The sequence below is a fragment of the Chenopodium album genome, chromosome 20, assembly GCF_948465745.1.
Source record: "Chenopodium album chromosome 20, dcCheAlbu1.1, whole genome shotgun sequence".
In the NCBI taxonomy this organism is placed as follows: Eukaryota; Viridiplantae; Streptophyta; class Magnoliopsida; order Caryophyllales; family Amaranthaceae; genus Chenopodium; species Chenopodium album.
In genome coordinates, this window is record NC_137853.1 from 41,417,034 (window position 1) to 41,442,923 (window position 25,890).

The 25,890-nt window shown below is 35.6% G+C and overlaps 4 protein-coding genes across 4 annotated transcripts; 1 reads left to right on the plus strand and 3 right to left on the minus strand.

Annotated features, from left to right (window-relative positions):
* The first annotated feature begins 83 nt into the window (after positions 1-83).
* On the plus strand, positions 84-2,735 carry LOC145598153 (ribosomal RNA small subunit methyltransferase-like). The gene is made up of 2 exons (XM_081654465.1): positions 84-481; positions 1,790-2,735. The coding sequence occupies exons 1-2, from the start codon at positions 179-181 to the stop codon at positions 2,576-2,578; spliced, it is 1,092 nt and encodes a 363-aa protein (XP_081510591.1). The 5' UTR covers positions 84-178; the 3' UTR covers positions 2,579-2,735.
* LOC145597267 (histidine kinase CKI1-like) lies at positions 2,704-4,336 on the minus strand. Its single transcript, XM_081653407.1, has 4 exons — positions 3,861-4,336; positions 3,539-3,767; positions 3,264-3,449; positions 2,704-2,970 (listed from the first exon to the last, which is right to left on the minus strand). The coding sequence occupies exons 1-4, from the start codon at positions 4,334-4,336 to the stop codon at positions 2,704-2,706; spliced, it is 1,158 nt and encodes a 385-aa protein (XP_081509533.1).
* Positions 4,337-4,386: 50 nt separating this feature from the next.
* On the minus strand, positions 4,387-8,942 carry LOC145597269 (histidine kinase CKI1-like). The gene is made up of 5 exons (XM_081653408.1): positions 8,772-8,942; positions 6,171-6,851; positions 5,688-6,054; positions 5,016-5,590; positions 4,387-4,908 (listed from the first exon to the last, which is right to left on the minus strand). The coding sequence occupies exons 1-5, from the start codon at positions 8,940-8,942 to the stop codon at positions 4,387-4,389; spliced, it is 2,316 nt and encodes a 771-aa protein (XP_081509534.1).
* A 5,338-nt stretch (positions 8,943-14,280) lies between these two features.
* Positions 14,281-25,072, minus strand: LOC145597472 (vacuolar protein sorting-associated protein 51 homolog). Its single transcript, XM_081653652.1, has 20 exons — positions 24,642-25,072; positions 22,629-22,768; positions 22,218-22,272; positions 22,010-22,117; positions 21,458-21,556; positions 21,259-21,336; positions 20,695-20,772; positions 20,400-20,549; positions 19,599-19,699; positions 19,421-19,488; positions 18,723-18,796; positions 18,527-18,593; positions 17,120-17,238; positions 16,521-16,787; positions 16,290-16,406; positions 15,643-15,714; positions 15,497-15,547; positions 15,093-15,332; positions 14,836-15,012; positions 14,281-14,684 (listed from the first exon to the last, which is right to left on the minus strand). The coding sequence occupies exons 1-20, from the start codon at positions 24,822-24,824 to the stop codon at positions 14,565-14,567; spliced, it is 2,364 nt and encodes a 787-aa protein (XP_081509778.1). The 5' UTR covers positions 24,825-25,072; the 3' UTR covers positions 14,281-14,564.
* Positions 25,073-25,890: the final 818 nt, after the last annotated feature.

Genomic DNA, 25,890 nt, shown 5'->3' on the forward strand with positions numbered 1-25,890 from the left:
AAATAAAAAAATAATGATAATAAATTGGATTTTATTCGATTTGGGTTAGGCTTTGACACCTTAATAACAACATCCCTAAAGTACCCTTTCAAAACCCTACTGCAACCAAAGTATCAAACCTTAATCCTTTCACTCTCTGAAAACTGCGAACTTGTGAAGGTTTTTTGGCAGCACAAAAATGGCGGGCGGAAAAATCAGAAAAGAGAAGCAAAAGGGTAGCAACCATTTTCAAGGAGGAATACCCTTTCACAAATCAAAGGGACAACATATTTTGAAAAATCCAATGTTGGTTGAATCAATTGTTCAGAAAGCTGGTATTAAACCTACAGATGTTATTCTGGAAATTGGTCCAGGTACTGGTAATCTTACTAAGAAGCTTCTAGAAGCTGGCAAGAAAGTTGTTGCTGTTGAATTGGATCCTCGTATGGTTCTTGAGCTTAAACGCCGTTTTCAAGGCACCCCTTTGTCTACTAAATTAGAGGTTCTTTTTCCCCCCTTATTATATATTTTGTTTAAAGATTTGATTTTTACTTATTTAATTGATTTTTGTGGAGCTTGAATTTCCTATAAAGTGTTAATGGATAGAAATTATAAATTGTCAAAGGGGAAAAATTGAAATATTTTTGTTATTTGTTGTATTGGGCTTTTGCTGAGTTGCAAGAATGAAACTTGTTGAAGAAATTAGGGCAATGGGAGTTCTGTGATGCTGATTTGAACTCAATGTTGGGAATTAGGGCCTGTTCTTTGTTGTTTGAGTTTTTAGATTCTGAATTTAGTGAGACTTTTGATGTTAATAATTGGAGGAAGTATTACCAAGTATGTATTACTTTGCTATTATGACCGTAGATGCATCTAAATTGGGTGTGATATAATCATAAACAATGTTACAAGAAGTAGGGAGGAATGAATTGGACTTTTCAAAAAGAGGTTATGTAGGGAATAGGGATTATATAGCTCCTCATTTCTTATAAGTTTGATTTATGATGCTCCACTGTTTTTAATTGTTATGGTTTTGGAATTCTGGTTTGAGTTGAACTTAAATGTTTATAAATTGCTATTGTGGAAAGTAGAGATGGATGAAATTTGAGGTGGATAACGAATGTCTGTTTATCGCTTTGAGAAGAAGGTGATAGAGGACCCTATAATTGAAGTTTCATCAAAGAAGTTGATTGTGCAAATGGCAATTCATGTTCTTGTTTGTTCTAGAAGCAAAGAAATCTGGGAGCAAAGTCATATTATCTTGTTTCGTACTGTGCAAAAGAGGGCCCTAAAATCCAAATAAATCGTGCACTCCTATATCTTTGTGGTATTGTGTTTGGCTGAAGGCAAACACACACACCTAGGAGAGAGGTAGAAAGCATAATTTGTGTACCATTAAACTTATTCATTAGCCTCATTCACTACTTTTTCATTCTAAAATAAATATCTTCTGTGCTCACCATTGAATTTCCATTCGTGTATGGTAATGATCAGTGTGTTAAATCACGCACCTTCGGTTCCCAGAGAGCTTGCTACTTTGGGTTTGCTCTGAGCTTTCCTTGGAACAAAACAGAGTATCGTGACTGGCATATGTATTGCTATCATCTCTGCTTGTAGCCTATTGAATTCTTTTATTTGAGTTAACTGTTTAGTTTTGAATTTGAATTGATAGATAACATTTAAATAGACAAGATTACATCAGATTTAAAACTCTGCTTGATTTTGTGGCTTGACAAATTAATAAAGCATTAATTTATGCAGCATCTTGATCAGTTATGTCCTCCTGAGTACTGACATACTTTGTCAACAGGTTATCCAAGGAGATGTTCTCAAGTGTGAACTCCCATTTTTTGATATCTGCGTTGCCAACATCCCTTACCAAATCTCTTCCCCGCTTGTGTTCAAGTTGTTGGACATCAATCAAAAGCAAAACTTCAGATGTGCAATTATAATGTTCCAAAGAGAATTTGCGATGAGGCTTGTTGCTCAACCAGGTGACAAGCTCTATTGCCGTCTCTCAGTGAACACTCAGCTCCTTGCTCGGGTCTTCCATCTCCTCAAAGTTGGGAAGAATAATTTCAGACCTCCACCTAAGGTCGACTCCTCGGTTGTTCGTATTGAACCAAGAAAGCCTCTTCCTATACCAGCTGGCAAGCTTAAAGAGTGGAATGGGCTGCTCTCTTTATGTTTCAGTAGAAAGAACAAAACACTTGGATCAATATTTGGCCAGAAAAAGGTTCTTGAAATGTTAGAGAAGAACTACAGGACCTTAGAATCTTTGGGACAGTTGATGAATGACTCAGAGGCAATTGATATGTCTGTCTTAGCCGATGAGAAAGACGATAAGGTAGACGAGGATGAAACTATGGAAGTGGATAATGGAAAAGCCGATGATGATGAAATGGAGGTTGAAGGTTCAGATACTGACTCTGATAATGATATGCAAGCAAACGATCCTAATTTTAAAGCTAAGGTGATAGATGTGTTGAAGCAGTATGATTACGCAGACAAAAGATCATCCAAGCTCACACAAAATGAATTCATACACTTATTATCGGTTTTCAACCAGGCCGGTATTCACTTCACTAGTAAAAAGTAGTGATTCAATATTTAATTTATTTCCTTGTGATAAATACATGCATCCAATTTTGCTTCTTGCTTTCATTATCTCATACAATATGTTATACACCGAAATCAAAAATGTGAGTGGCAACAGTTTCGGAACTAAATAGTAGCATAATTTGTTTTTCTTTGTATCTTCGTTATCTTATATAACTGTTGAATGTAGTCTCCATAATAACCACCTTGGAAAAGAGTAGTCTCCATTCTCTGGTTCCTCGGTTCCTCCACCTCTGTAGCACCACCACCAGTCACAGAAGTCACTTGGCGGCAAAGAGCCATGTGACCCTTGAGAGCATGACTTTCATAAGGAAGATTTATGAGGCGGCAAAGAGCCCCATGACCCTTCAGAACATTATAGAACCGATTTGACTGCAAGTGCAGGTAACAAGTAAACAAATCAGTCAGACTGGAGGAAAGAAAGTGTTTACGAAGTCTAATAGAAACGGCTTTTATTTATACAACGAAAAACAAAACAGGTAAACATCTGAAGAAAAGCTCTAGGAAGTGTTTGACATAGTTCACTGATACTTCTTTCCAGGCATATTAAAGAGAAGTAATTAAATACCTGCATTGTCAATGTTCCTGAATAAGTTGTCTTTGCCAGTAAAGCAAAAAAATTAATCTGACTCTAGATTCTATTGGGCAGACAAATACTGTATTACTTTAAGAAGCTCTTCACGACGGAGTGGCTTTGTCAGGTGGAAATCCATTCCAGCCTCAGCAATCTTCCTGCCTTCCTCTCCATCAACCTCATGAGCTGACAGTGCAATAATCGGAATGTGTACTCCGTACTTCTTCTCTTCTTCTCGGATTTTCTGCGTTGCTTCAAAGCCATTCATCACTGGCATCTGAGATAAACACAAGATACCTCAGGTTAGTAAAAATTGTGAATTACTGTATGTCATAAGATGAACAGAAATTAATTTGTGTTGCTTACCTCACAATCCATGATTATAAAATCATATGGAAACTTAGAGTGTTCTCCACTTGTTTGGTTGCTCAATGCTTTGCAAACTACCTCAATAGCTTCTTTGCCATTTCCACATGCCTGAGTTTCGGCACCTAAGCGTATAACACATGTTTCAGCGAGCTTTCTTTGTAACACATGATCTTCAACAATCAATATCTTCTTTCCTTCTAAAGGAGATTCCTTGATCTCTGCATCCCTGTCAGCACAAGTATATAAAACTGAAGACATTTACCTTTGAATCAGACAACTTGAAATCATGAAGAATGTGAATATATATATACATCATTACCTTGAAACTTCTTGTATTTCTCCCATTTCAGTAGTTTTAGCTATCGATGTGGACTTCTCACTGCTAGAGCTCCTTAGAACTTGAGAGGATTCTGGCTTCTGAACATAGTTATCACTACAATTAGTAAGTTTCAAACTTCGTCTATTCCTTGCTGGCTTGATCTCCCCACCACTAGACTCGCCTATATCTTCTTCAGTTTCTGATTGTGTAAATAAAACTGCAACACGAGTATTGGATCTCTTTGATTTTCCATAAGTAGATCTTACAGAGTCACCTTCAAACTCTGGGAGAAGCCTTATAATCTTTGATAAGCGTGACCCATGAAGAGGTTCTGATACGATAAGATCTGTCGAAGGAAGACTCTCATCTTGTAAGCCTTGGAAATGAGCCCTACGGGTGTCAGGCCTATCGAGCCAAACTACCTTGATGCATGTCATGTATAAGTCCTTTCTAAACTCAGACACTGATCTCTGCATTTTCTGAAAATCATCCCCTGCATTGCAGTCTATTACAAGTAGTATGCATTTCACTCTCCCTCGAATAGTGGACCTTTGTACACCGGAAGGACCTCATTAGTACCATCCATCATACTGAGAGGAAGCAGTTTTGACCAACCTCTACCACTGTGATCAGAGCTGCTACTCAAGTAGGTTCCACGATGAGGGCTCGTGTCTGACATCCCTGACGATGAGTTGTAATACTGAGGCTCAATGAGCATAGATTTGACCTTCTTAAGAGTTGGAGGGAGTTGCTTCCCCTGGCTCAGGACCTTCAAGTTTATTCCGAGGCTCTTCATGTATCTATGGATCATTCCTCTTCGAGCATCATTCTTGATTAAGAGAATCACTAAAGACTTTTCAGCTCTAGGGCTACGAACACATGTGCTTAACCCTGAACCCGAATTGATTTCCCTATGCTCTGTCAATTCTTGCCTCGGGTTGTCCAAACCTTCCTCCTGTACTACCAAAAAGATGTTGAATTTGAAGCATGTCCCTTGCTCGCCATTGGCTTTGTCCACAATTTCTATGTCTCCCCCCATCAATCTTACCTGCAAATAATTTTCATTTAACACTGAATATTCAATCATAACATAAGTTGTTTTTCGAATGGGTGCAAGAAAACATCAACTTATTTTTTGATGTTAAACATACATACCAAAGATTGGACAATGCCTAGTCCCAAACCAGTGCCATCTTGCCCTGGAGAGTTTTCTTTGACTTGAACAAAGTTCTCAAAGATCATACGACGCTTGTCCTTAGGGATCCCAGGACCTGTATCATCCACCAGGAACTCAAACTCCATGCAGTTTGAATCTTGCTTGATTGTCTTCATGTTCTCAAGATCATTATATGCACGTTCATTCTCATGGAAGAACCGCGACAACCTGTTTAACAAGTTGTTCCTGTTTGAAGCAATGATAGAGGTCTCAAAGCTCGGCTTCTTTGCTTGACATTTGATACAAGTGTTCCCTTGTGAAGTGAACTTAACAGCATTACTTAGCAAATTGCCAAGAATCTGTTTGAGCTTGCCGCGGTCACCTCTTACTTGGGAGTACTTGAAGATGGAACCATCACAAGGGTCTAGGATCACCTCTACTCCCCTTTTCATGGCAACCGGGTGGTGTAAATCAGCTTCGTCTTCAAGTAGGTGCGCTAAACTGAACTCATTCTCCTCCAATTTCATTTTTCCTGCTTCTATCTTGCTGAAATCTAGGATGGAATTCACTAATGCTGCATTTCAACAATTAAAACAAGAGGAATTAGTTGTTACAAACAAACTTCCTTGAGTAAAACATGTATGTATAAATATGTTTATACTTCTTATTACCTAAAAGATCCTCAACACAAGTATCTATCTTCCTCAAGTTAGAAGCAACTTGAGAAGAGGGAGGAAGATCAGTAGCAGAGAGGTCGGTCAAGCCCTTGATGCAAGCTAAATAGCCGCGAACATCATGGTTAGCACTCGCAAAGGCCAAACTTTGCTTGATGCTCTTTCTCTCGGCTTGTGTTGTTTTCTCCATTTCCCTCATGTATGCTACACACAATTGCACTTCTCTCCTCTCCGCTTTAACAAGCAACGTGACAAACGCGAACATGCCAACCCACAAGATAATTATTAGAGGTATCAACTCGATCTTCATGTGCTCGAGGACATTGATAAGTAATCTATTGCTTGGATAAGCCAATACATATACCTACATTATAGTTATATACATATGAAAAATGAAAATTTAACAACACTTTGTATATGATATGTAATATTGACAATGTTATATATATGGATTATGTGTAAAACAACAAGAAAACATACCATTGGCACCCTGGCAATATCAATCGACGAGCAATAGAAATTGTAATTGGCTCCTCCTATGTCTAAGGCGGTACCACTACTCTTGGTAACACCATTGTTGAGATTGCATGAAATTTCACCAATAATATAAGTTTGGTTACTACCTTGCACCAAAGCTTTGCCATTCTTAATTTTTATGTCGACGTCTTTTATACCATCCATTAGTACATTGTCACCACCAAGGGTTGCCATGTACAAGCTTGCACCCATAAGATTTGTACTAGAGAAGAATGTTGATATTACTTCACTAGAAAAACCAAGAGAGATAGCTCCGGCTCTACCTAGCCTCGCGGTGTCTAAGAATAGACTGGACGATTTGTTTCCATCGTTAGCACTCCAACGAGACCCTAATGATGCATAGCCATTTGGGCTATCCATTGCATTTTTGAACCATGTCTCATTGACTACAATGAATGGTTTTGTGATCTTGGCTTCTCCTAGTAATTCTCCACTAGTAGAATTTACTAGTTGAGTATACCAAGTGTAATGATCAAGATTATTTGCAAAAGTTGAGTTTGAGTATAATGCAAATATTTGATCATCTTCTTTGATATATGAAAAGAAGAGGCCATCCAATCCAATGTATGAAGCTTGGATTGCGTGAGGTATGGCCAATAGTGATATAAATAATGAAGGTGCAACCTGAAAAAGTTTTGAAGCTGGTTATGCGATTTTTGAATAAGTATAAAATAAATTAAAAGTTATCTGTTCAAAATCAATTGTCACGGTACCAACCCTTTGTTAGTCTCATTTAGAATTTACCATGATTTTAGCTCCATACATTATTAAGTATGTTTGTTTGAAAAGATGGGTGTAAACGTTTGAATTACATTTTAACAAACATCTTCATAAACATGTTCATCCACTTCTTCTACACTCATGCTCTCTTTGCTTCTGAATTGAATCAAATCATTATCACAATTTTTAATTAGCTAATATCAAATTATCTCTGCTTTTCTTTAAGGTTTCATAATTATCACCTTTTAACTCATCATATGGACTACAATTGTTATGAATATTAATATTACTGTTAGTTGTAGCCCAAATTTCATAGCCCAAATTAATTTTGCCTAACTTAATCCATGAATGATCATGATTTATTCAGAATGTTCAATTGCAAAGAAGTCAACTTAATTAATTAGATTTTTCTAGTTATGAAGTTTCTAAAGGGTTTGAAGGTGCAATACACCGCCACTAATTACTATATATAAGGAGAATTTGGTAATTCATTTGATCATCCACAAAATAAGAGCATTCCTCCCCAATACTCTCTTCCGTCCTAATTAAAGAATGCTCTTTTTATATTGCTTGTTTTGCATTTTATGTTTATATTTTCTCAATTTATTATACGAATTCCATTATGTGTTCATATCCTAATAATTTCTAGGTAATAAGATGAACTAAACTAAAATTTTATTGAATAAGTATATATATGTAGTTTTAAATTTTCAGTACAAAATCCACTCTTATTGAATTATTTATATAATATTAAATACCAATTTCAATTAAAATATTAATATCCAAGCAATTATAAATAAAAAATCACGTAATAATGAGATTTTTTGAAAATTATTATTGCTAAATTTGTTGCTATTTTTAAAATTTTGAGTATGATTAAAAAATAAAAATAAATGCAAAACTATCTATGCAAAATAGATGTAGAGTTATAATGATAAATATATTTGTTGATTGCAATCAGTGTAAAAATTCTGATTCTGTTTATATTACAAATAATTTTGATTCCACTTTTCTTCCGCATAATAAGTTAATAATTGAATAATTAAATCTAATTACAAATCTTATGATAGTATATATAGGCAACATAGCCTTTTAATTATTTATTTTTTTTTTTTTACAAAAATTATTAATTTTACACGTAATATATTTAAATGGACAAATATACCATATCAATGATTTTTTTTTTTTGACGAGACCATATCAATGATATTAGTTGTCATATATTAATTCGGGAAAGTTATTGTATATGTAGTTATATTTTATTATTTATCAAAAAAAAATCGTAATCTTTTATTAACTAATAATTCTACAAGGTAATTGTGATTACATAATACTATATTTATTATTGAGTAATATTTTGTTACCTTATTACAATTTATTTTTAATATATATATATATTTTTAATACATGTACTTTTATTTGTAATAAAAACAATAAAAACAAAAATTCTACTTCTTGACACAGTCACACAGAAGGTATAAGGGTTTCCATTCAAAAAAAAAAAAGTATAAGGGGTTTATCATCTTCTTATAATATAAACCGCTCGATTAAGAGGAAGAAAAAAATATGAACATAATTTGTTTATTTTTTAATCAAAAAACTCAATTTTTAATGCAACTTATTTACGAAAATGTCATTTGATAAACATAATTTGTTTATTTATGTTATAAACTGGGGCTTGCTCATAATATAATTATCCTTCCTCAAAAAATTTAGTAATTTATTATTCATGGAATCAATCAACCCAATTAATTATTTAATCCAAAAAGTATCAGCATATATAAAACAAATCCTAAAAACTAAATAGGAAGGAAGATCACAAACCTCCTTTTGAATTTCAGAAAATAAAAGTTTGACTCTCGTATTACTGTCCAAAACACTTGTTAGATTGATTGCTGATGAATTTATGGGAGGTACAAGTTTTGCTACTTCTTGAACAAGTTCATAACGAGTAAAGCTTGCTTCCATATTCACATTCTTCACGATGTCTTTCATTATTCGATACCATATTGGGTTGATGACGCTTAGTAGCACCAACGCGACAAACATCTGTACGTGATAACATGTACAAATGCACGATTAAGTTACATATCATAACTTAGACAATCTAGTTACAAACTAGCTTAGCTCAAAGGAAGGGTTTTGAAAAGAAATACATAACTTCATATTTTTTTTTATCAAATTTATATGCAATAATATATACAGAAAATCATATAATTTAATTTTTTTGGCTATAAAAAATATAATGATTATTGCTTATCAAGATTATGAAGAAAGTAAGTAGCCTCATCGCGATTACTCTGATAGTATCTCCCATTCAAGCTTGTGAGTTAATGTATGAAAAAATTCAATACGAAAGCAAACTAAAAAAAAAAAAGAAATGAGAGCTAAATGTGAAAAGGTTTGCTCCTAAAAAGTAATTAAACTTCCTTTTATTATTCGAGAGACAATAAAACCTGCCTTAGTAAATCTATTAAAATAAGAAAATTGGGCTCTTAGTATCAGTGATTTTGAAATTAAAACAAAAGGAGTTAAATTATACTCGTATTACTATAATTATAATAATCTATATAAGCTTGAACTTCAAATTCCTTATGCAATTCTTTCAAATAAAAAATAAATTTTATGTAATTAATCTGTGAATAATTTGAATGAAGATAGTAATTTTTTAATGAATTAAAATTTAGAAAGAGACACTTGAGAGAGTCAAGACTTGGGATCGTATCTCATCAATATCACGATTTTCCTCAAAAAGCGTAGCCTTCAATTTTGTAATTTTTTGACCTTTTTTCGCCCGGAAATAAAAATTGCCGAGATGTTTACCATAGTCCCGAATACCCTCCGTGAGTCCAATTGGGTCGGTGGAACCATCTAATTTACCTTAAAACGGTCAATTTACCCGTTCAAAACTTGCACCGATTTCGTGAACTTAAGCCTACCACGGACATTTTTGAGACCATCTAATGGTCATTTATGGTTACAAACGGAATTATATGACCCTAAGATGTATCCCCTAGGGTGTCACGACCTTTCTCCACAGGGCCCCGTAACCTCAGAAATTCCTCAAAAAGCATGGATAATAACCTTTAATTTTGGAATTTTTTGACCTTTTTTCACCCGGATATAAAAATTGCCGAGATGTTTACCATGGTCCCTAATACCCTCCGGGAGTCCAATTGTTTGGGTGGAACCATCCAATTTACCTTAAAACGGTGAGTTTATCCGTTGGAAACTTGCACCGATTTCGTGAACCAAAACCTACCACGGACATTTTCGATAGCATATAATGGTCATATATGGTTTCAAACGTCATTATATGACCCTAAGATATATGCCCTAGGGTCTCAAGACTTTTCGCCACCGGGTCCCGTAACATAAAAAATTCCTCAAAAAGCGTGGATTATAGCCTTCAATTTTGTAACTTTTTGACTTTTTTTCTCCCGAAAAAAAATTACCAAGATGTTTACCATGGTCCTTAATACCCTCCGGGAGTCCAATTGGGTGGTTGGAACCATCCAATTTGCCTTAAAACGGTCAATTTACCCGTTCGAAACTTGCACCGATTTCGTGAACTTAAGCCTACCACAGACATTTCTAACAACATATAATGGTCATATATGGTTCCAAACAGCATTATATGACCCTAAGATGTATCCCCTAGGGTCTCACAACCATTCGCCACCAGGTCACAACCATTCGCCACCAAGCCCCGTAACCTTAGAAATTTCTCAAAAAGTGTGGATAATAGCCTTCAATTTTGGAGATTTTTTACCTTTTTTCGCCGGGAAATAAAAATTGCCGAGATGTTTACCATGATCCTTAATATCCTCCGGGAGTCCAATTGGGTGGGTGGAACCATCCAATTTGCCTTAAAACGGTCAATTTACCCGTTCGAAACTTGCACCGATTTCGTGAACTGAAGCCTACCACAGACATTTTTGACAACATATAATGGTCATATATGGCTCCAAACGTCATTATATGACCCTAAGATATATCCCCTAGGGTCTCAAGACTTTTCGCCACCGAGCCCCATAACATCAAAAATTCCTCGAAACGCATGGATAATAGCCTTCTATTTTGGAATTTTTTGACCTTTTTTCGCCCGAAAATAAAAATTGCCGAGATGTTTACCATTGTCCCTAATACCCTCCGGGAGTCCAATTGGGTGGGTGGAACCATCCAATATGCCTTAAAACGGTCAATTTACCCGTTCGAAACTTGCACCGATTTCGTGAACTAAAGCCTACCACGGACATTTTTGACAATATATAATGGTCATATATGATTCCAAACGTATATAACCATAAGATGTATCCCCTAGGTTCTCACAACCTTTCGCCACCGGGCCCCGTAACCTTAGAAATTCCTCAAAAAGCGTGGATAATAGCCTTCGATTTTGGAATTTTTTGACATTTTTTCGCCCGGAAATAAAAATTGCCGAGATGTTTACCGTGGTCCCTAATACCTTTCGTGTGTCCAATTGTGTCGGTGGAACCATCTAATTTGCCTTAAAACAGTTAATTTACATGTTCGAAACATGCACTGATTTCGTGAACTTAAGCCTACCACGGACATTTTTGACAACATCTAATGGTCATATATGGTTCCAAACGACATTATATGACCCTAAGATGTATCCTCTAGGGTGTCACGACCTTTCGCCACAAGGCCACGTAACCTCAGAAATTCCTCAAAAAGCATGGATAATAGCCTTTAATTTTGGAATTTTTTGACCTTTTTTCACCCGGATATAAAAATTGCCGAGATGTTTACCATGGTCCCTAATAGCCTCTAGGAGTCCAATTGTGTGGATGGAACCATCCAATATGCCTTAAAATGGTCAATTTACCCTTTCGAAACTTGCACCGATTTCGTGAACTGAACCTACCACGGATATTTTTGACAACATATAATGGCCATATATGGTTCCAAACGTCATTATATGACCCTAATATGTATCCCCTAGGATCTCAAGACTTTTCGCCATCGGGCCCCATAACATCAAAAATTCCTCGAAATGCGTGGATTATAGCCTTCAATTTTGGAATTTTTGGCCTTATTTCGCCCGAAAATAAAAATTGCCGAGTTGTTTACCATGGTCCCTAATGTCCTCTGGGAGTCCAATTGGGTGGGTGGAACCATCCAATTTAACTTAGAACGATCAATTTACTCGTTCGAAACTTGCACCGATTTCGTGAACTTAAGCCTACCACGGACATTTTTGACAACATTAATGGTCATATATGGTTCCAAACGGCATTATATGACCTTAAGATGTATCCCCTAGGGTCTCACGACCTTTCGCCACCGGGTCCCGTAACCTCAAAATTTCCTGTAAAAGACGTGGATAATAGCCTTCAATTTTGTAACTTTTTGACTTTTTAAACCCGAAAAAAAAATTACCATGATGTTTACAATGGTCCCTAATATCCTCCGGGAGTCCAATTGGGTCGGTGGAACCCTCCAATATGCCCTTAAACGGTCATTTTACCCGTTCACAACTTGTAGTGATTTCGTAAACTAAAGCCTACCACGGACGTTTATGACAACATATAATGATCATATATGGTTTCAAACGGCATTATATGACACCGAGATGTATCTTAGGGTCTCAAGGCTTTTTGCCACCGGGCCTTGAAACCTCAAAATTTCCTCAATAAGCGTGGATTATTGTCTTCAATTTTGTAATTTTTTTACCTTTTTTCGTTTGAAAATAAACATTGTCGAGATGTTTAGCTTGGTCTCTAATACCCTCCTGGAGTCCAATTAGGTCGGTGGAACCGTCGAATATGCCCTTAAACGGTCATCTTACCCGTTCACTACTTGCAGTGACTTCGTAAACTCAAGTGTACCACGGAAGTTTATGACAACATATAATGATCGTATATGGTTTCAAACGACATTATATGACCCTAAGATGTATCCTTTAGGGTGTCAAGGCTTTTCGCCACAAGGCCCCGAAACCTTAAAATTTACACAAAAAACGTTGATTATAGCCTTTAATTTTGTAATTTTTTGACCTTTTTTCACCCGGGAATAAAAGTTGCCAAAATGTTTACCATGGTCCCTAATATCCTCCGGGAGTCAAATTGGGTCGTTGGAACCGTCCAATATGCCCTTAAACGGTCATATTACCCGTTCACAACTTGTAGTGATTTCGTAAACTCAAGACTATCACGGACGTTTATGACAACATATAATGATTATATATCGTATCAAACGGCATTATATGACACCGAGATATATCACCTAGTGTCTCAAAATTTCCACTGGGCCCGAAACCTCAAAATTTCCTCAAAAAGTGTGGATTATAGGCTTAGTATTAGTGACATTAAAATTAAAACAAAAGGAGTTAAATTATACTCCGTACTACGTATTACTATAATTATAATAATCTATATAAGCTTGAACTTCAAATTCCTTATGCAATTCTTTCAACTAATAAAAAAATAAAATAAAATTCCTTATGTAATTAATCTGTGAATGATTGGAACAAAGATAGTAATTTTTTAATGAATTAAAATTTAGAGACACTCGAGAGAGTCAAGACTTGGGATCATATCTCATCAATATCATGATGCATTGTAACTTTTTATAAACTTTATAAAAAAATGAAAACTTTAATTTGTGCTCTAGAATTTCGTTTGGAAAAATATTTCTTCCATCCCCATGAATGAAGAAAATAACTATGGCATTAAAATAGGATAACCCAGCTTCTAATCATGGTTCACAGAGTAAAGGCGCATCATACTGTTCACTCTAAAACTGTAAAGATTTACTCCCTTCATTTTTAAATACTTGCTCTATTTCTCCATGTGCGGAGTTTTAGGAGAAATTGGAGAAAGAAATAAAATATGGAGGTAGTGGGGTTTGTGGAAGAATAAAAAAAATTGTAAAAAGCAAAAGTAGTGGAAAAATTAGAGGAGAGAGAATATGAAATTAATAAAATATGATATTTGTTGGGTCAACTAGGTGAGAAAAACGAATTCAATAATGTAAAAACTTTCTAAATAAGGAAATAGAACAAGTATTTAAAAACGGCCGAAAAAAGAAAGTGGAGCAAATACGGAGTATTTAAAAAAGGAGAGAGTATAAAAATAACGGGTCCTTTTTGTAAAGGTTTCCCAACTGCATGGGAATATAAAATCACAATCACCTGCCAACATCTTAAATGGTGCTCAAACTGCTAATGCCATCTCCAACTAGAGCAAAGGTTTCAAGCTTTTGGTACAATTCACTCATACATAACCATTATTTTTCGATCACGAGAAATTGTTGCTATAAAAAGAGAGAGATGGGAGAGAAACAAAGAGAGAAGGAAAACTGAATATGTAAAGATCGGGTGTAAAAAAATCTGTTTTTTTGGTATTAATCCTGTCAGCATTACAAATCTGATCCTTGATGATGCACTGTTCTAATAAACATTGCAACGACAGAAACCAATGCACAGAACAACTGCACAACTCAATTCTCATATCCTTTACGTGATACGTGCTCCACTTGTCCAGAATATCATAGAGCGCGCTCCTTACTTGGACTTCGCACAAGGCATGTATGGGAGATTAGCGAAGGAGTTGTTAAATGTATCAAATGCTACAAAGAGATTGTTCACAACTATGGATTGGCAGCTGTTTGTACCCTGGGTTTTTCCAACTTTACTTGTATAAGTCTGTCTAAAACTGGGGGCTCTAATGGAATTGGATCCAGACAACGCTCTACAGCAGCGTTAATTACCTGACAATTTAAACAAATAGCCATTTCAGTTTTGTACTTTCACTGTTATAAAGAACACAAGCAAGCCAATAAAATTGAGCTTGTGACTGGGTATTAGATGAGACAGTGATCAAAAGTTAAGAACAGCATACAACACTTTAAGTTCTGTTACCTCGTCAAGTAAAAAATCAACAGCGGCTTCATCCTCCACATTATCCTTTATAGAGTCCCTCAAGAACTGTGTGTCCAACTGGATTTGCTGAAATCCACTCCGGTTGAAGGTCTGCAATCGAACAAATTCTTGCAGACTTTTCAGGCAAAGCTTCACTATTGTAGTTAGGACAGAATCCTGAATCACACCATGCCCACAAATTAGCTGCAAATTAGCAACAGCTGCACTGACGTCATACAATAGTATCAAGGATTTACCTGTGTGGCATCAACTTTGGTAAAAATTTCCATTTTCTGCTTAAATAATTTAGCTAGATGGGTCTCAAGCAGATGACTCCTGGCCTTTTGAGGGTTAGATCTGGTTAGCAGCTTTTCATCACGCAATGGATTACTACGTGAAGATGTACTGCTGGCATTGCTCATACTATCAGCACGACGATGTTTACGGGTGGGTCCCTCAGGTAAAAGTTGTTTCACTTCGGACATTACTCCTCCCAACTGCAACCAAAATAAAAATCAACATGAAACGAATGTGTACCTAGGTATTTGTTTTCAGACGATACATCGATAATTGTACTGTTAGAGCCTGATTGGGATCCAGAATTCCAGATACAAATTGAAAAATGTCATAATAATTGAAAATATTAAACAAGAAAACAAACCTCTTGAAGAAATAAGTCATCAAACATGTGGACTTCTCTAGGCTCCTTGTGCTGTAAGAACCACCAAAAGCTGGATATCAGATTATTATAAACATACCAAAACAATCATACATGAAAATATAACGTAACTGTGAATTTGTACTTACCTTGATCCAATTGGGTGTTGTAAACCGCTTTTTCAGGAGAACTGAAACTCTCTGAGTTTTCATTTTTATGTACTGAAGGATGGAGAAAAAAAAATCGCAAAATGAGTAGTTACACAATATTTCAGTAAAAAGAGGGACAAGAAAGATCACAATAATAGGGCATGGGAAGAATTGTGACTTCTGTGAGAGAATACAACCTACTAATTTAAGTTTATTAGTTTTCAATATATAAATTCTTCAAATGGAGGCATACTCCATACACAATTTATTTTACAAAAAAAAAGTAAAGAAGGAAACACCATGCACTAGATGTGCTCAGCACAGATATGTAACCCCAATTCTCCCAACCCAAAATATAAAAGAAAGCAAACATGTAGACGAGATCCACTGTGAGCTATAGATTGTTATAGTGCCATGCATACATTTCATAAGAATCATAACAAAAATTAATATAGATAAAATTAAAATAAATTCCAATGGTCAAGTGTTGAAGTGCATGGGTGGATGCCTAAGAGTGTATTTGTGTCTCGGTGTACATGCACACACACACATAGGCAAAACAATGGCTCATAATTTGAGAATACTGTAATATTAATCTACTAATTTACAGTGTTAGATAATTAAAAGCAAAGAGCAAGGAAACCTACAAGGTGCAGAAATTTTTCAGCAGCTGATCGATAAATTCTGCAAATTTCTGCAGGGACAAACGCAGGGCCACTCTCATATTTCCGAATACTACCACCAGAAAATGAAGTTGCGATCTCCTGATAAAAAAGAAGTGCACCGTCATAGGCAATCCCACATTGTAGAAAGACAATTTAAGGACTCCATAACCAACATCAACCTAACAAGGATAGAGAAAACTCAAGAAAACTTGCCTCAGTGATTCTTGGAATGGCGTTTTGATCTATAAAAACAGAGAGCTGTGCCAGAACAAGAACAAGTCCAGCAACAGTCTTATCTCCTTGTATGCCATCATGAAAGATTATATCTTGAGTAGCTGAATTATTTTTCCCTGAAAGCTGTAGAAAGCGGTAATATAGTGATCTGAAGAAGTCTTGAAATCCTTCTTGAACCCAATCAACAATCAGATCTCTCAGGCTACTTAGCAGAGGCAGGCTATCATCCAGGAGTTGGCGAAAATCCTATAAGAAGTCACAAAACATTGATTTGAATCATTGACACAGCAACACTAATGAAAAACAAGAAAACTGATTTAGAATTAGAAATATGCCAGGGTGGCAGGGTATCTTGAAAGTAGACAAAGGGCAAACAAAATGTTAAGAATGTCTATGAAATTAGGACTGTGGTACAGAAAGCCATGCCTAGACTGCTATGATGTTGTGTTGCCTATGGGACAGGTAATGAGCATTCTTGCACAAGACATGACATAACTTTATAGAGTAGAAAATGCTTTTCTCAGTTCATGTAAGTTATGCACATATGTAAAGGTACATTTCATAGACACATGTATTACCAGCAAGACACCCATACTCCCTTGTATAACTGCCTTCTTGCTGGCCTCCAGTATTGCCTGCAAAGGATGCTCTTCTTTCACTGCCTCCTTTTGGTTGATTTGAACTTTCACCAGTGAGTCTGCAATTCCAAAATGTTTTATTAAATATAACCCATCAACCAAACAATTCCAAACGATGATCATTAACATTTAGAACCAATTTGGGTTGAGCACATATGCTATACAATGTGGTACTATAAAGTGTCCAAAGTCCACAGCTACAGAACTTACCATAACCAAGGGTGTATAACCTAAATAGCTAATAGCATTCATCACCTTCTATCTAGGTTTATCTCAATGACTTAATTCCTGTATGGTAGCTACCAAAACAAAGTTAGGACTCATTTAAGACTAAGCTCCATATTGACCTAGTCTGCTACAACAGAAACACATTTTGTATCACCATTTTCTCAATCTCTTTCACTTAATCAATTCCCTCCATTTTGGAATAATTGACACGCTATATTGGGCACATAAATTTAGAAAATAATGGGTGGGGGCATATTTTGAGTTGTTTAAAATAAAGGCAATATATTTATTTAATATTTTTAGAAAAGTGGATGTGTGAGGGTGAGAGAGTGTGTGCACTATGGTGGGTGAGATAGATACAATTTTATAATGGTGGTCCCTTTCCAATTATTATAGTGTGCCACATATTCTAAAGCGGCCACAAGAGAGAAATATGTTAAATCATTTCGAAACAAAGGGAGTAACTAGTAAAGCTCCGAATTTTTTTTTACAATTAATAAGAGTTGCAGCACCCCCAGAAACTCATAATTGCCATATCGACAACATAAAGAAGATAAATTTAAAAATTAAATCAATTATATTAGGGCTTGTTCGGTATGGCTGTACTTTATTTTATTTTTTTGGTTTTTTGTTTTTCAAAATCATATGATATAGGTCATATAATGAACCAAAAATTGGTCAAATTTTTAGTACCTGGATAATTTTTAAAACTGTCAACAGAAAAGTGGAGACAACTCTGTCTAGTTTTCTGTTTTTGGTTTTTTTTTTTTTTTTTTTTTTTTTTTTTAAGAAAACAGAAAACAAAAAACATTCGTGAACAAGCCCTTATTAATTTGTCGCTTGTTTCTTTTAATTGAACAATTAACAAATTTCCATAATATAGCTGGTATATAGGATTAGCACCCAGAAACAACTCAAACCTCGCTGACATAGTGACATGTACAATAATCCTAGACATCTTTTCTCGGATTCTAAATTATCATTCTTTTGAGTACCAAGTTGGGGATAATATAAGATATACATGCAGTGATGCAGCTGCTTGGCAAATTGCAACCTTATCGAACCAAATCCTTATTAGTACTTCCACTTATGCAACTAAAAAAAAAAAGAGGAATTTACCAGATATATCCTGCAAAAGATGAGAAAAGGCGCCAGCAATGTACTGTTTGACGGCATGGTTGGCAGCCTGGTCACAAATACAGGACAAGAAACAATAAGAACAGTATCCTTTAAAAGAGATGTGTCATGATGCAGGCTCTCATGCGTCAAAGTGGCAGAAGTTTCATAGAAATTATGTAAATGTGCAAGGAAAAACCTCCAAACAAGCATCGGCAACAGCTGCTTCAGGCAGTACTTCATCCATCAGCAGCACATCATCCCAGACAAGTCCTAAACAAGAAAATAAATTAATTTAATAACCTTGTGACATAAACACCTTTTAATGAAATTCGGAGGTGTAGTTTAAGAAACTAATATTTACTACCCAGAGCATGTTAGGAGCTTTACCCACAGCTCATCCCCTTTTTATAAGTAATAAAATGTAAACAATTACAGTCCAATGACCATCCCACAGTAAACAACTCTACTTAAAGGACAATGAACTCACAATTAAAGGCAAATTTACAGATTATGATGGAATAATCACAATATGCATGACCCATGTACTATAGGCTTTGGCTTAGCAAACCAAGTTACGGAGACTCTGCTACTCTGCTAGAGACCTTTAACAAAAAGATGAAGTCCCAAAACACCACAAGTTGCACTGTTATAGTCCTATAGCTTCAGACAGGCAGATGAGATCCTATAAACTATAAGTTTTATTAACACCTACTGACATTCCTCTTATTATGAGGTGTAGCCTGTAGGAGTCATATGAATTTTACTGTTTCCTTACTTTAAATGTACAAAATAAGTCAAGCAGAAAGCAGAAAAATTAGAATAATTATTCCAAGTAGCCGAAAAATCATGAGCAGGACCAACACTTGGACATAAGCAGGGGAAAATGAAACTTACGTAGCAGTCCCAACAATTCTGCTGAAGAAATTTGGTTCTTTATGAGCTTCTCAATGGATTCAAAGTGCCTGAAGCAACATAGTGATCAATTATCAATTAACAGATTATGGTAGATAAGTACAGAGAATGAGTGAAGCGATCAATTGAAAATGTTGAAGGTGATTCAACTTCTAATTACTTTATAACAAGATCGTGTGAGATTCTGATAAGTTGCTGTTCAGAATCCGGAAATATAACACGGTAAGCACGTACAGCCTCCACCAGCTCACGAGTTGAAACCTGTTCATGGAATGTCAAGTAACTTAAGGGACCACATATGCAAACAAGGAAAGATGTATCTAGTAGCTATAATGACTTAATGAGCAAGGAACCTTGGTACAATATACACATAATCGTCAAATTTCACATAATTCATGGATATTGTGTTTGTGCCAGCGGCATCACTTACTAAGGTACGGTATAAGAGAATTAGAGTCAGCAACCGTTACTAGGCTACTAGCAGATCCAAAGGCTTCAATGGCCATACAGCCCATACTCCTCTAAATTCCATATTTCTATCACTTTACAAAAAACAATGGGCTTTCCTAATGCTGTTAGGAAATTAGCGTCTCTTTTCTGGATTTTGAACAAAAAGTGGTAAGTGAATAATAAAAATAAATGCCATAATAGAAGCTCAATGACCCAGTCACATGTCCAGCGCATAAAGCAGGTTATGCAGCAAACCATACTAGTAGGCTACTAGGCTAGATATCACAAAGGAGATCTATCATCACAGGAATAATTGAAGCTCAGGCATGTACCCAGGGGAGTCCAATCCTTTGAACTGCTAGATCAGGACTCAACGATTTAGAAAGGTCTGCTGCTCCATGATTAAGGTGACAGCCACTACATGCATAAATTTAAAATGAAATAGGTCCGATTTCATGTTGTTTAGATCAATTACAATTGTTATTTCAACAGAAGTAAATGCATTGCATACCTCGTGAGCAGCAGGGATGTGATCTGGCGATTCTTGTTTTACAGACTCGTCTGCTTTTGCAGAATGGCTGCTATATCCGTCAAAGTGGAGTTGTACATCCTCAAGGGATTGCTCCAACTTTTCAAATAATTGATCTTTCAAGTTGTCCACCTGTTGAAAAGAATAAATTGTCAAACAGGGTACTGAATGAATTCACCATTGAGCAAAGTGCACCGAAACCATTTGGCACAACTTCAAATGCTGGAAATGACTACAAATCATTGTTAAGCTGATGTGATAGAGATGAAGAACACACCGGGAAATCCAGCTGCTTGAGAAGCATTACAGCCTCAGCTCTAGCTTGGATGGATTCTGAATCTGAAAAAAGCTTTCCCTGAAGTACAAAGAGCATGGAATGCTAAAGTTATCCTTATCTTCACGATTAAGTATAACCAGATACAATGATGAAGTATATAATGAGTATTAGCGTCTTTTTCTATTTTTTGTTTTTTCCCCTTCTACCAGATAAAGCTGCTTCTTTTAAGAGGGCGAGGAAGTTTAAGAAGATTAAGTGTCAGACTATCAGTTACAGCAAAAATTACAGCACAAGCTTACGCTGCTCCCAAAAGAGGGAGGGAGGGAGGGGGGGGGGGGCAATGAATTTGAAGAAAAGGTACAAGCAAAAATACTGCATCAATTCTTTGATCCTGTTTTCGGATACACCAACTTTTTTCATAATTTTCTTCCTTAAACAAATTTGAGTATTGGGTCTTAATTATCTTCTTATGGGGAACAACAAGTTTCACCTCAATTGTATCAAATACTTATGAGTTATGTAAACTCAAAAAACTCACTTCAGGAGTCAGAATGGAATAATTACCTGCAGATTCTTAATTATGATACTCACTGCTTCTTCAGATGCTTTCTTACAGTCTTGGAATGATGAGTCTCCATATACCTAATGGAAAGAAATCAAAGAATACAAAAGGGTGATTTTGAGATATCTAACTTCACTTCTATGCATTGACTCACAACACAGAGAAAAAGTTGGACCTATAAATTCAGTGCAGAGGGAAAACCTTAAAAATAGGCATAGCTCCAGTGTAGAACTTGACTGCATCAGCATAAGCTTCAGATTTAATGCACTTCCCAAGTCTTTCAGGTAAATCATATATGAACTGTTCTATTCCAGACATGTAAAAAAAATCAGTCAACTTGGTTAAATCTATGGTTTTAAGAAGCCTGGGAAACAACAAAAAGAAAAGAAATCCAGCACACTCAAACAATGGATTATTAACAAATCATGAAGAACCAACATCTAATTAAGTACTTTTATATATGTTTCAAATTTTAAAAGATAAATAATTTACAGCTCTATGACAGATGATTTCCAAAGTGCATAGTCGTACAAGGGTGGCCGCCAGTAACATATTACTGAAGTAAGCACAAGACCCCATAAGAAAATGGAACTAATCCTATTCCAGCTACAAAGGTACGTAAATAGATTCCTCAATGGGGCTCCTATACCAGAACATAATATCAAACCATCACCAATCAGGGAAGATATGGAAAAAGTGAAACTATAAATACAGTAGACATGAAGTTAACAAATTAGCCACCCACTTAAATACCTGAATTTTGCGAAGAAGGTTGCGGGTGCGGTGCAGCTTTTCAATGTGTTCCCTTTTCTCAAACAGTGATGTGTTGACCCCATCACTTCTAGATTGCACTGATAGTATCTGCAACACAGTCAAAGTTGAAAAATCAAAACAAATAAATGTTTACTTCAGTGGGAGATTGTTGGATAGATGACTCTTAATTTTTAAACTACTACACTACCTTCTCGAGTAGCTGCTCCATATTTGCCTCCATGCCCACTATGTTACTGTTCATCCTATAATATTAATAAAATCAAATTGATCGTAAATTACATAAAACAATCACATTGTAAAGATACAAGTATGAATCATAGATCCACAAGCATAACCATGGTAATTGTGGTATACAACTCTATATGTGCAAATTAGCAAGCATGACTTATGTGGATGCAAGCTCAACCACTTTCTTAACAGAGATCAATAGGAAAAAAAAATGAAAAAATATAAAAATAAAAAAGCAACAGAATTACAAATAATACAAGGCAGAGACAACATTAAAAGAAGACACAAAGGATTTACAGAGTATTAAAGCTTCACGCACATCGTAATACAACCAAACCCCCCATCATTAAACATCCAAATGATCACTTACCTTTTGATTGTATCCGTGGCACTAATGAACTTATTGTAGTTCTCATACACTAACATCTGCAAATCAGTGTCCAGATTTTTTATCTCAGCCGCCATTTCAACATGTCGTTGAAGTAGTGTTTCTAAGTTCGACTTTTGTACCTGTAAATGGCATTTATAGAATTATCCAAGTATAAATACGCAATTGTAGATATAATATACCTCCCAAGATTCGCAAAACTACTAATATAAGTAATTCTGAGAACATCTTCCATAGTAAATGCACATACATTACAAGATTACAAAACAGGACAATAACAAAGTTATTAATAAACTGTATCCTGGCAATAACAAAGGTAATGTTAATGAAGCTTATTATTCATTCTAAACTCAAATCCAAGACAACCCTCCAACAAAGCAATAAACAACTAAGATCAAACAAAAACGTAATAATGAAGGTAATATTAATGAAGCTTATTATTCATCCTAAACTCAAATCCAAGAAAACCTTCCAACAAGGCAATAAACACTAAGATCAAACAAAAATGAAATGCCTTCAGTACTCTATATAAGTTCATCCTGCAGGACAAAGTACCAAAGATAACTTTGCTATGCAAAAGTGTAAAATGAGTAAATGACAAGTTGACAACAAAAGGCCAAAAATTTTGGCTGTCATAGTGGTTGGTTTGTTGAGAGGAAAAATGGAAGATAAGAATATATCTTGAATCTCTAACCAGACATGCTAATGAAGCTTCTCCCAAAGGTTTTTTCAAAGCGTAATCCGCATTTAGACAATAAAGTACTTTTTGTAATTCTAGCTTCTAAAAAATTCCTAATCCTCCATCTTTGTTATAAACTTTGTATTCTTTTATCTAGTAATCCAAAAGATCAGGGAATCTAATGCAACTCCAAAGCATCTACTTTTCCTTGCATAACCATGCAAGCTATTTTGCTAGGCAATTAAGCAATTAGACATTGGACCAAGCAACCCTCTACATAGTCATGACTCACGAGTAAGAACAAATTTATCTCATCGTGCTTTTCTCAACACTGTCCTAATAAATTGATGTAATGAAAAGTGACTACAAATACCCTGGGTTTAAGAAAATTATAACATGCATCCACAATTTCTCCCTTGTCTTTATAGCGCCTCTCTCCCATTCTCATGGTCTTTATTTCTTGTCTCAATGGCAAACAAATGCCAATTGACCAATCTCCCTCTCAAATATTCCTATTATTTATCAACATGATGCCTAATGTTAATGGGGCAAACCTACGGGCATCAAAATTCTCCGCAAAAGCAGTCAACTAAGTATAAGTTTTTTTTAAATGCAATCCAAATGGTCCAATCTCCAAAGATCAACACTATGCTCCTTCCCAATCGACACAAAACATATAAACATATGTACAACATCAACACCATCAAAAAGTTTATCTACACTAAACCAAGAATTACAAAATTCTACCATAATAGGTCTTTGCATACAACAGAAGTACATCACATAAAATTCAATCATTTTCGGAGTTGAATTTCACCTAAGTTAGGGTAGCTAGCCCTATTGTACTCAATACACCCGTTGGTATACAAAATTTTGCCATTCTCACAGTCCCACTGGGATCAAGTAGGAGTCTAAATCTCTACGCCAAGCTCCTTTCTCTGTTTTTAGCACATTGCAATGACTTTCGTTCGGGTTATATCTACTACTATGATACTACATTAGTGTACATCATCTACCTCCCAAGTCCCAACTACAACGAGCTAGCCAACTCGACTATCGGCTAAAATTCTCAATGCCAGCCCCAAAATAAAGTAAACATCTTCTAAATCATTGATCAACAACTCCAAAAGCCGAAAGCCGATATCAAAACATAATCAAATCACCCACTTGATTAGCAAACATTACACAACTAAGTATCAAAATGCTTATAAAACAAAACTTATTCCATCAATAAAGAAGCTAAATCAACCAAATTAAACACACTAAAAAACTAAACCAATGATTTCAAGAAAGAAATTATAGAAGAGAGAAAGTACCAATAGATTCATGTAGTTGTCAGGATCAAAAGAAGGGGAATTAATCGTATCCAATGTAGCATACTTTGAAGAAACTGCATTTGAATAAGCTCCTGAAGTTGATTGATCCGTCGAATAAAAGCTCGATAACAGATCTCTCATTCTCTTCGATTTATCATCCAATGGCACATCATCTGCCGCCATTTTTCTGTACAATTAATTTCTATAATTTGAATTTTTGGGAACGAATTATGAATCTGAAATTACAAAGTTTGAAACAATTAGGGTTTTTTTTCAAGTTTTGATGACTAATTGGGGATTTGTGGGTGTGATGAATGTTTGGAGTCAAGAAATTGAGCAGGAGTTTTTTCTAACTGAAATTTGAGGTTTTTTGATCTGGAAAATGAGGAGAGAGAAATGGATGTGGTGTTTGTGCTACGACGTCGTTTGGTGAGTGCTGCTGATAAATTGTCCTTGTGATTGGTTTGGGTTCATATTGGGCTAATCTAATGCTTATAAAGTTATAAGTTATAACTCCATAGTAGTTAGGCCCCATGGTCTTGTTTATTCAATTGGATGTATTGTAATGACTTCCACTCGATTTTGAAAGTTCTTATTCGTTTAGGTGTACTCGGGTATATTTAAAATATAAAGTATGTAACGTTGTAAATCATTAGAGGCGTCAGTGATTATTATTATGTTCTACAATGGAAATATATGGCCCCATTTACACATTATAGTCTTAGTACATTCATAATTGACAATGCTTAAAGAGTGGCGATAATTCAAGTTGTTTGAGCTTTCATCCCAATTTAGGAAATCATGGGATCAATTCTCATTACCTGCTATTTTAATGTCTGAGTGACAAAAATTGCGGGGGGGGGGGGGGGGGGGGATAGTACTTTGAATGCAATCTCAAATACTAGAAATCTAGAATCAAACGCAATGATAGTTTAAGTGAGTTCGGTGAAAATTTTACCTATTTGCAACAGATTTCTACTTAGAAATTACATGCACGTAGGCAGAAAACTAGTTTTTGGTGTATCTTGTAATGCATTACAAGTAACTTGGTGAGGATCCTTCTTTCATGTGTATCGTACACCCACTTAGGGCCTGTTCACATTTACTGAACTGAATTGATTGGAGTTGAACTGAACTGAACTGAACTGAAATTAAGTAAATGTGAACATACCCTTAATGTTAGTTTTTGCTCTTCATTTGACAATAAAATGAAAAATAATAATCAAAATGAGAACAAATACTCATGGGT

Excerpts from the sequence above, each read along its gene's own strand:
- LOC145598153 (XM_081654465.1), top strand. The coding sequence starts at position 179 with ATGGCGGGCGGAAAAATCAGAAAAGAGAAGCAAAAGGGTAGCAACCAT. Across the intron at positions 482-1,789 it reads CTTTGTCTACTAAATTAGAG|GTTATCCAAGGAGATGTTCT; the intron begins GTTCTTTTTCCC and ends CTTTGTCAACAG.
- LOC145597472 (XM_081653652.1), bottom strand. The coding sequence starts at position 24,824 with ATGGCGGCAGATGATGTGCCATTGGATGATAAATCGAAGAGAATGAGA. Across the intron at positions 22,769-24,641 it reads ACAACTACATGAATCTATTG|GTACAAAAGTCGAACTTAGA; the intron begins GTACTTTCTCTC and ends TGCCATTTACAG. Across the intron at positions 20,773-21,258 it reads TCATAATTAAGAATCTGCAG|GGAAAGCTTTTTTCAGATTC; the intron begins GTAATTATTCCA and ends TTTGTACTTCAG.
- LOC145597267 (XM_081653407.1), bottom strand. The coding sequence starts at position 4,336 with ATGCAGAGATCAGTGTCTGAGTTTAGAAAGGACTTATACATGACATGC. Across the intron at positions 3,768-3,860 it reads GAAATACAAGAAGTTTCAAG|GGATGCAGAGATCAAGGAAT; the intron begins GTAATGATGTAT and ends TTGTGCTGACAG. Across the intron at positions 2,971-3,263 it reads GTCGTGAAGAGCTTCTTAAA|TCAAATCGGTTCTATAATGT; the intron begins GTAATACAGTAT and ends CTGCACTTGCAG.
- LOC145597269 (XM_081653408.1), bottom strand. The coding sequence starts at position 8,942 with ATGAAAGACATCGTGAAGAATGTGAATATGGAAGCAAGCTTTACTCGT. Across the intron at positions 6,055-6,170 it reads ATATTGCCAGGGTGCCAATG|GTATATGTATTGGCTTATCC; the intron begins GTATGTTTTCTT and ends ACTATAATGTAG. Across the intron at positions 4,909-5,015 it reads TAGGCATTGTCCAATCTTTG|GTAAGATTGATGGGGGGAGA; the intron begins GTATGTATGTTT and ends AATTATTTGCAG.